At 40.3% G+C, this 11,183-nt stretch overlaps 1 protein-coding gene across 1 annotated transcript; it reads left to right on the forward strand.

The window, feature by feature from the left end:
* The first annotated feature begins 2,554 nt into the window (after positions 1–2,554).
* On the forward strand, positions 2,555–6,636 carry msx1a (muscle segment homeobox 1a). The gene is made up of 3 exons (XM_068720281.1): positions 2,555–2,570; positions 4,601–5,225; positions 5,432–6,636. The coding sequence occupies exons 2-3, from the start codon at positions 4,793–4,795 to the stop codon at positions 5,845–5,847; spliced, it is 849 nt and encodes a 282-aa protein (XP_068576382.1). The 5' UTR covers positions 2,555–2,570; positions 4,601–4,792; the 3' UTR covers positions 5,848–6,636.
* The last annotated feature ends 4,547 nt before the right edge of the window (positions 6,637–11,183 follow it).

The following is an 11,183-nucleotide window of genomic DNA, read 5'->3' on the forward strand; positions in this document are numbered from 1 at the left end:
AAACTGGAACAGTCCATTGCTTTCCCCAAAAAAATCTACCTTAAAAAAACAAGGGAGAGAAAAGAGGACATTGGGTAATAAGGACACTCGTGTGATGCAATCTGCAGAGGCATTAGTTTCATGATATCAATATTTTCGTGCAGACAATCTTAAATCATTATGCATCATTTCCGAGTTATTTTGAAGTGATGCCAGTAATTCTTTTAAGAGAACCCCCCCCCCAGCAAGGCTGGCGACAGCGCCTTTTTTCTGAACCGCACGAGGGTTTTTATCATCACCGTGGGACACATTCATTCTGCCTGTCAGCCGGGGGAAAGGTGAGGGAGATGAATGGGGAATAAAGTTCACTAAGCGGTGCATCTGATTGACTTAGAGACGTAATAGTTCGCAAAAAACATCTATTTCTGCTGCTTCTTCTTCTTCTTCTTCTTCTTCTTCTTCTTCTTCTTCTTCTTCTTCTTCTTCTTCTTCTCTTTATTTAAGCAGCATGCAGTCGTTTAGTCGCCGAAGCTTCAGATGCATTTATCATCGTCATACGGCATGCCTTCACATTTGGGATCCGTTTCTTCTCTGAGCTGCTGTTTTCCTGCTGTTCACCAGGTTTTTGGAGCTGCTTTAGATTCAACTAAATTAATCTCCGAAACATGAATACAATTTCATGTTGAATGTTTTTATTATATATGCATTTGGTACTACATACATGTTAAATTGTTAGCTTTTTATTTTCACGTTAATTATGAGCTGAAATTTTAGCAGTTTCGACTAAATTATAATTTATTACAACATTTGAGAGACTTTATATTAGATTACTATGTATCATTATTAATAATAATAATAATAATAATAATAATACGTTTGTTTTTATTTTAAAGCTTAAACTTCAATAACAATGTCTGTTAATTAATCTGCAGGTTTTATGGTTATTATTGTCATACATTCAAAAAATGCCACACACTTCTTTTATTTTACATATTTAGGATGTTTTAACTGTTTATGTTTAATGATAGTATCAAATGATCATTTATTTTGTTTTCAATGCAAAGCTGATTAAAATGCAAACCTAATTTTCTGCTATGTCCTCTGTAGGCTGCAGTATTTAAGATTGAATTAAACCTGTTCTAAAAAGGTTATTACGTGCATTGTTTTTGTGGTGGGATGAACGAAACGTAAACTGACTTGGTGATGACTTTTGGACTTTGGACTCATACACCTGCCAAATGGACTGAAGCACTGCCGGAGGACCCGTGAGCCAGAGTGTGAATTGCATGTCGAGGCTTAAATGACCGTGAGGCATTGTTACTAACTGGCAGCAAAGTGCTCTGATCCGCCTGATTGCGCTAATTGCTTTGAAATAAGATACATTATGTATAATTATTGAGACCTGGGATTGGACTGCCGGCTGTTTTCTCTCATCTCTCCGAGTTGCTCTAAAGTTGCCATCAAATGAACTTAAAATCCCTCAAATGTTGATCTGATTATTCCAGATATTTCTGTGATTTCACATTTAGTCAAATGGGTTTCACTTAAACAGACAATATCTCCCAATGTTTGAAAATAGCAAATTTTACTATTAATTTCAAATGTGACTATAGAATATTTGAGTTACTCACATGAGCGTCATTGTCCCCAGACGAAAGTCATTTACTTGCACCAAGTGCAAATATGTTGCCTGAAAATGCCTTTTGACGTCGACACTCCCTTTTATGTCTTTACAGTCTAAATAGACAGACCTTGCATGAAACGGGTTAAGACAACTTTGAGAGGGGGCAACAATGGGTCTTTGTCTGGAGTCCCTGCCTCCTGACTGGGAATCAAAGTAGTTTATAAAGTTACACAAAGGCCCGATGAGCCTTACAGTTGTTTTGTACCTCAGCTCGGCCCTCATTTGTTGCCTCGGGATTTAAATGAAACGTTATGGTAATCGCCTTCTCCATGGACCATCAGTCTCCTCAAAAGGCCACTGTTTGGGATGCTAATTGCCACTAACATTGTTTTCCAGCACCACCGTCCCTCTGTTCACAAACCCAATAAACTGCAACAACCAAGGCCCACAATCTGGTTAAATGTTCATTCAAATCAACTTTTGGGCGAGATCATGTTTAAATCATCTGCTGCATGATGAAAAGTGAGAAAATGGTGGTGGTTGAAAGCAAACACTATTAATACTTTATAATAATTATTATTTGTCAACTTCAGTATCATGATGTCCTCGGACTATGATCATCGAATCAGAAAACACTCGTGTCTAACATGTGAGACACGCAATAACCAATAATAACAGACCTGCAACGTTTCATAACCAACCAACAAGTGATTTATGAGTTTCCGAACAAGTACACTTCAGCAGGAGAAATTAGCAGGCTATACGCGTTGTTGCTGCACGTTAACAAACAGCTCGCGTTAATGCGTCTCACGTGTGCCCATTTGTGTTAACGCAGACTCGTTCAACGAGTTGGTGTTGGAGGACGGGTTAAGTGCTTGAGCCTCAAGCAGAAGAGACTTCAGACGGACGCGGGAGTCCGGAGACTCCGGTGACTTCAAAGCTGTCGGAACAGTGCCACTCGTTCCAGGTTAGAGGCTTTAAGTGTTTCCAAACACAACGCAGCTGCACGCGGAGGCCCTGCTTTACCTGCACACACACAGGATGTGCTGCCGAAAGGAAATGATAAATTAAGACTTGTGCGTTAAGATTTAAGTAACCAACTGGACCCAGGTTGTCTGTTGTAAAATGCAAAACAACTATGGGGGGGGGGGGGCACCTGTGGCTACAATTTAAATATGAATGTGGCAACCGGAAATCACTCTACCTGTTATTTTCTAATCATTTTAACATTATTTTTAATACCAGTGATTAAAACAATAACCATTGAAATATCCTTTTATTTGATTTGATTCCCCTTCCCCTAAAATTACCACACTTAAAGACCGAAAAGCAAATGATTTACCTTATCGTGTCGTCTTTATCGCTCGTGCATGCAAAACAGGTAGAAGCCCTGTGTCACCTTGCATGCTAATTGCAATGTTCAAGTGAAGGAAGCCATTCGGTATTTCAAGCATGACTAGACTACACCACAACAAGTTAAACCTTTATGAGGCTTTGGTTGAGGTCGGTAGTACTCCTGTGGTCCTGGAGAGGTTTTTTTTATTTCCCTTGGTGAAGTTATGGCACAGGGACAGATAGATTATGAGGATGATTGGTTTGAGGTCTCACAATCCCCACTGTGTTTAACGCCTCGCATGCTCCCGCACAAAGTCCTAACAACAAACGCCTCCTCAGACGGGGATCTGCGGTTCTAATGTGTATCTTGGGAAACACTTGCACCGAGGAATCCTTTTCAGAGAGAAACTCTCTGAGAGTAACTAGTGGGCGCTGACCTTTTTCCTCAGAGGAGCCTACTATTACGCCGATTCTAGCGCTCATTTCAATGGATGGAAATGGCGTGCGATCGGCTGAGAAAAAGCTAATTTTTCAGGCTGAATGGCTCGAGTGTCCCTGGGCTAGGGCGGGTAGAGGAGGAGGCGGTGCCGCGCTCTCGGTGCGGGTTGAACTTTTTCAATAGTTTCCCTCGAGCCGAGCGCTTTGATCCGGGCACTGCTGGCGCCTAAAAACAACATAACTTGTCTGCCCATTAGGGAGACTGACAAATCGTGACAGATTGTTTATGCTTGGCAATTAGCGACGCAGACGCTTTCCCGAGAACTGACTAGGCAGCAACAAAATAAAGGTGATCTATTTTCATGTCTTTCCTCTAAGATTTGTGAATTTCAAAATTTAAGCTGCAACATGTTTTAATATGACCTCAAACTTTACGCAGTACTTCTCAATGCTATATGATATATATATATATATATATACATATATATATATATATATATATATATATATATATATATATATATATATATCCATGTGGTATATTCCCTGCAAGCTATAATGCCAATAAAAAAGACCCTCTTTATAGGGACTGCAGATAATGAGAAGGTACAGCAAGGTAAATCAATGACAGTCCTGGGTTAAATCTCTCCTTGGCTCCACGCTGCCTCCTCCTCCTTGCCCTCGACTCCACATAATTTTTGACTTTAATGGATGTAGTCAAAGGGGGAAAATCCTGGTGATCCCTCCCCCAAGCCCGATAATTATCCCTAAATGACTGCGATGGCCTGTGTGTTTCAATCTGATTAGAGCCCCGCAGCCATCCATAAACAGCGCGCTGCAAGAGGTTCATCACATAAAGGGGGAGCAGTAAACTGTTGTGCAACATTTAAGACTCTCTTCAGCAGTTTTAGCACATGGCCAAAACCAATCATCACACAGGGTGGATGTGAATAAAGCAGGTCAAAATGTTTGGGACAGAGAAGTTATCAAAGATGGAATACACATGATGGGTAATAATAAATAATACACATGCCTTCAGGTGCTGTTATAACATGTCAATAACTTGTTGTAGGGTACAGTCCTACTAACATCATTTGTGTTGGATTTAGTCTTGATGAAACATGGCCCATTTAGAGTTTGTTGTGTTTATGTTTATTTGAAGTTGCTTGTTTAAAAAAAAAAGTAACTTGTTAACTTCCCCACTCTGATTTTTTTTTTGTCCAGGACCAGCCCATCTCGCTCCTGATTGGTTGACTCTCTCCCCAAGCCTGCCTTATTATAGCCCTGCACTCCAATTCGGTCACATAAACATGAGGATACCGTCACCTTAGGGCGCACCGCAATAACTTTGTGTAACCCTCTCTGCTGTACTCACGAGAGCCAACTCGTCACCTCACCCGTGCCGGTCGGACCTGTATGGCCCCATCGATCGCCATGTCAGCTTTGACCGCTGGTTTGAAAACTGAAGACCTTCCTCCCCGCTCGGTTCTCGTCAGCAGAGGCGAGATGCAGACCAGTCTGAGCCCCGCAGAGGAGCCCGTGAAACCAAAAGTTGCTATTTTGCCGTTCAGCGTCGAGGCACTGATGGCTGACAGGAAACCCAGCAGAGAGGCGGTATCCCCGGATGCCCCGTCCGTTCCCGGGACGTCCCATGCGCTGGTAAAAGGCGTAAGGATGGGTTCTTTCGGTAGTCTGGATACCTCAGTTCCTGCTTTATCCATGAGCTCCCCGTTTTCAGTGGGCGACATCATGAACATGCCAGACGACGTGTTGATTAAACCCGAGAGCCCGGACAGTAACGAGAGGACTTCATGGCTACAGAGTCCTCGTTTTTCTCCAACACCTCCACGTAAGTTTGGTGTCAGAAGTAAAAGTTATTAAAAGATAAATACAATCTGTGCAATGTTATACTCCAGTTTGGACTTTAATGTGATCTCTTTCTTAGTCTACGTGCTTTTATAATATGATAACTTTATTCAGTGTATTTGTCTTGTTTGGATTTGGCACTGCATTGCAAACCAGTGTTTTAAATTAAAGTGTTTTGTCCGCCTACAGGAAGGTTGAGTCCTCCTGCCTGTCCTCTGCGAAAACACAAGACGAACAGAAAGCCCCGGACCCCTTTCACGACGTCCCAGCTGCTGGCCCTGGAGAGGAAGTTCCGCCAGAAGCAGTACCTTTCTATCGCCGAGCGCGCAGAGTTCTCCAGTTCCCTCAACCTGACGGAGACCCAGGTCAAAATCTGGTTTCAGAACAGAAGAGCCAAAGCCAAGCGGCTGCAGGAGGCAGAACTTGAAAAACTGAAAATGGCAGCTAAGCCTATGCTGCCTCCAGCTTTCGGGATTTCCTTTCCTCTCGGTGCGCACGTCCCCGCGTCATATGGTTCACACCCGTTCCAGAGGCACTCGCTGCCGGTTTCCCCCGTGGGACTGTACGCCGCTCACGTCGGATACAGCATGTACCACCTTGCTTGACAGGGACGGAAGGACGAGGGGCACGCGCAGTGGGACACAAGGGGGTTTAGACTACTTTCTGAGGGCCCCGAGCGAGGGGGGCCCTTCGGACAGGTGAGGCGACACTAAATACTAAATGAAGAGGCATGCTGGCACTGAGCTCACTGTCACACCTTGACAGGGGGGTCAGAGCCTCCTAACAGACCCTCTTCTGAGGACCTTGAAGTTTGTCCACTTCTCTTGACCTCGCCAGTAAGTTCACACACTGCGAAATAATCCAACTTTATTAGTCATTTATTCTTGAGTCTTAAATGTGGACTAAATTATAAAGCCAATCAAGAATATTGAGAAAAATGTTATGTCATAGAATTTATCTGACCGGGAGACTTACTGACTTGACTAATTTTTGCGGTGCAGTGGTGGAAAAAATAATGTAGTACCTGACAGTCGAGTGGACCAGGCTGAGTGCCTCAGTGTGTCACAGATAGTTTCCCTTTAACCTTCATCAGTCAGGTAAAATGGTTAATAAACCAGCTTCTACGTGAGGCAGAGACTATTTCGCAGATTCACATTTTGCACCAACACACGTATGTTGGGCTGTCATGCATCAGTGCACTGCAAAAACCACAATTTTTGCATTATGGGTAATTAGTGGGTTACTGAATCCAGTGTCAATGAATGCTCTTTGTGAATTTGGCAAACCACAGCATTTGTTTTTATAACAGCACTGTCTGTTGTTGGAATGATTCCCTTCGAAAGGGATATGTGTACTGTAAAATAATGTATATTTGAAGAATATCCTCATTTATATTATGAATATATTTGTGACATAACTTAACAATAAATTGTTTATTCTTTTTCATTAAGCAGTTGTTCGTTTTGACTTGCATGGTGCCTGGAGACTATTTCATTTTAAAAATATTTTTTTTACAAAGCAGCCGGAGAAACTATCCCTTTAAATTATATTTTCTTATTTTTAGTGAGAACTTCAGGTAATACTTATTTTACAATTCTTTATCTGTTTTTACGACGAAGTTTGGGTCTGTTTTGAGTGTAACTTGTTGGAGCATCTTGAGACAAAGTCTATATGGGCAAAAACTGAGGTGATAATTATTATCAGGCCTGTAAAACCGTGTTAAATATAGAGAACAGTTAAATTGGTCAGCATTTATATAACATCATGCTTTAAGGAATGCCATCGAGGAGTCCGAAGGCTTTCTGTGACCCACGCCATAACAACATTGACAACATAATGTCCACATTCCTTCAGTTCAAACCCTTGCAGTGCTGGTGTGCAGCGTGCATTTAAACTGGCAACATATCATTTGGAGGAACGTAATGCTACAGCTGTTGCCTATTGCTTTGAGACAACTAACCTAGATTTTGTTGGCGCCAGAAGAATTTAGGGGGTGGAGATGGGCGGGGGGGGGGGGGGGGGGGGGGGGGGGGCAACCAGTTGTGCGGACTTCAGAACACACCGATAAATACTGGAGATTGCTTCTCTGGGTTAAATTGCTTGTAAACTATCCACTAGAGTGCCATTATGGAGTGTTTAGGGTGTAAAAGGAGCCAGGTGACACCCCATTATGGAGAAGACAGGGTGTTAGAGCCCATGTGTACAAACATATTACCTTACTTGCGCACATAAAGCAAATATTTCATCCTTCAGATTATCTCTCATTTTCTGCCATCAGGAAGACTTAAATGACAAAACAGGGATCCGATAGGGAGACAATTACAGACCACTCCAAAGCAGTTTTAAAGGCTTTTTGTTGAGTTCTCTGCCATTCAGGCAGGGGTTAAATTGCAGTAAAATAATTGCTGTAATGAGCAAAGGCAATCTGCCGCAGACGGAGGCCGGCTCCAGTGAGGCTGTAGCTCCAGGCAAGGCGGAACTTTTATCATTCCTAAAATGTCAACGGGGGACTGGGACGGGCAACACTTCTCTCTGCGCTGTGATTTCCCTCTCAACGCTGACAAGCTGCTGTCCTAAACTGATTTATTCTAATACACACACACACACACACACACACACACACACACACACACACACACACACACACACACACACACACACACACACACACACATTTTAACTCACACTCAGTTTGTGTTTTTGTAGCTTATTAAATTAATTTGAAGTCAATGTTTTCTGACAGTTTACTTTAGTTCGTGGTGGATGTTGTTTTATTTATTTGGTATTGTATTTTCCTCTGACCATCTACGCTCCATTATATCCACGAGACATGAATTGATACATAAATCCCTGACAATAGGTTTAAATCACACGGATGGACGCTCTTTCTGAAAAGAAGAGAAACTTGACACAAAAGAGCCCAAGGGGATCCGTCCATTCTTTCAACTCTTTCATTCTTTTGTCCCCGGCGCTCAATCTTGCCAGGAGCCCAGCAGAAAACAAAACTCACTTGTTTATATCATCCAAAAGATCACAGGACGCTATTTGACTCTGCAGTTAAACCCCTTGATCCCCAACAAAAGGGAAAATGGGTTATTAGAAGTCGCCTACAGCTCAGATAAATTATTATTAAAGCACAGGACTGAGTGGGTGTTTAATAGACCTTCACCTTTGTCGTTTTTTACCTCCAAGACATGTAGAGGATTAAGATTAATTAATATAAATAATTAAAGAAAGTGTGCTGCAAAAGTTTATTTCTGTTTATTCTTTAACAAATAGTCTTCAGACACACTTTTATTGCAGAATATTTAACCAAACAAAAATCTGGATAATCTGGCCGAATATGTACCAAAATATACCAATATACCATTAATGAAGCTTTATTCCACTTAAAGTAGCCTTTTATTTAGCCCTAATACAATGATTTGACACATGAGTTATTTGAAGAAAGTTGCTGTTAGAATATGAACGTCATTTAGCTTTTCACAAATAAGCTTTTTTTAATGTCTGCACATTTTATTTGACTTTTACTGAAATAGATCATAGCCTATATTAATATGTATGATAACCTGGTTACTGCAAGTTGCAAAGGTTAGTCAGGTTGGCTTCTATCATTTCATTCAAAAATATTAGACACAGTGTTGTCTTGGTAATGAGTAGAACATTTTATAAAAGGATATATAAATGTTCAAAACACTAACCATTTGAAATGCGGGTGAAATTGACCTTACACTATAGATTCAAGCCAAGATACATGACATACACAAGCTTTGTGTTTCTTTCAGATACCACACCACCACCTTCTGTTCAGAGTCGGAGTAACATGATGTGCTTTCCTTTCATAAAGTATGAAATTGCAAATATTACCTCACTAAACACTAAACATCGACCCTAATAAAATCATTTTCCAACTGTTATCCACGCGCCAAGAAGAAATAAGTATATATTATAACGATATTTGAGTAGACCTACACAGGCTCTGTGCTTTTATTCAGCTTTTTCAGGCATTTGTGAACAGTGAGCAAATAAACCAGAGCAATACTAATTGATTTTAAAATATTTGTGGCAAAGAAATTAATTAAAACTATGTATTTGGAAAAACCTCTAAATAGTGGGGCTCTCTGAGAATGTGAATGCAATTTCACCTTCAGTAGCTTCATGACGAGATAATTTCTTAAAAATGTATTTACTTGTCTGCTTATTGAGAAAATGTCCTCAGTTAACGTGTACACAATGGCAAATATTAATTTGAAATATATAATTATAAATACATCTAAATATGAATCGCCTACTATAGATTAATAGGCAGACAAACTTGAAAGCGCAGTCACGTCCTCACTGTGTAAAGAAAAATACGGTTCGAGCCCTCAGTCCGTCAGAGCCACGTGCTGTATATTCTATTAACAAGGCAGCAAGAATGTTATTATTCAATATTCAGATACCAGCAAACATAGCCATCAGCAGCAATTTCTCGCAGCTATACTTTTACCAAAACGACCTATAAAGTCTCCTGCAGAAAACCAGATATTCTCATAAGAAATGTAAAGAAATATTATAGAAATGGCATTTAAAAAAAATAAAAAATGCAATAATGTCACTGTGAAGTCAGACTATCATACAGTAAAAGTCAATACAAAAGGAAAGTAATACATTATTGAGTTGGACATTTTATTTCCTGTGAACCCAACCGGCCTTAACATGCTGATAGTCAAGGGTGAATATCTTAACACTATATGAAATAACAAAACACATGGCTTATACCATTTATAGCTACACTAAATCTGTTCATCAGCTTGAATTATTTCGCAATGATGGGACTACTGCTTCCTATAGCAGACCCTATAGTGGTACTTCAATGGCTTACAGTGTCCACTAGAGGGCAGTGGTGTATTGGCCGACTTGCACTGGGAGTTTTTTTTCGGTTGACCTATACGACATAATCACACTTTGGCACTAACACCTTAGGCTGCAGTTATTAACCACTGAGATGCCGATAGAGTAATCTCACAATGATAGATTACATTTGCTGATATTTAGCTTGATGAAATGTATTCTCCTCCCTCTGCTATCAGAGGTCCTCCAGTAACCATTCATTGAATACTTCAGTGTGCAAGTCAATGGAACAGTTGTTTACAGTTGACAGCAGGAGAAGCTTTGGTCTAAATATGTGAGAGTTTTAAATACCAACCAAATTTACTGTGCAGCGTAATTACAATGGTGTGGAGAGTGTGCCAATCATCTATTGGAAATTAAGGGGGGGAAACATTTCATATGTGGACTAATGAGGCAACATTTCTTTTAAGATGCAATAAAAGTGCTAATTGTGATGGAAAATTGCCTGAAAACCCCCATAAACAAAACTGCATCACAAACTACATCACCGATGCTTTATTGTAAATAGCTTTTTGATCCGTCCTTTACAAGGTAATTTATTGCAACAAGGCAGAGAATGATTACGGTCCCCCTTTGGCTAAGTTTTATATTTTTTTTATGGTGCAACATTAAGCATTTTTGGTGCAGTGTCACAGCATTAAATTGTTAAATTATCTAACCGCCTGTGGTTTTATTCTTGTTTTGCCTTAATGAAAGAAAATAATGTAGATTTTTGCACAAGGTTTGTTGATTAAAATTCGGCGGCATTATAACATGTTTAAAAAACCTTTATGAATCCATGTGTCCTTGCTTATTAATGTAACATTTAGTTTGGTCCCTTGACTGAAACATTGATATTTAGTTTTCTTCACAGCAGGAAATAGTTTGTATCTTTTCAACTTAAAGGCTGCAGATGTTACTCTGTTTTGCGCTGCATCGCTGATATAAATTTACATCTAGAAATAACATTATTAATGATTACTGTCGCTGAAACAAACACACAGAGAGAGTATACTGTCTAAGTTCAGCAGCATAAAATGATGGAATACCATCCTCATCTAATGTGGCA

This window comes from Cebidichthys violaceus, unplaced genomic scaffold, assembly GCF_023349555.1.
Source record: "Cebidichthys violaceus isolate CVI_PGR_0920_01 unplaced genomic scaffold, fCebVio1.0.p SCAF_25, whole genome shotgun sequence".
Lineage (NCBI taxonomy): Eukaryota > Metazoa > Chordata > Actinopteri > Perciformes > Stichaeidae > Cebidichthys > Cebidichthys violaceus.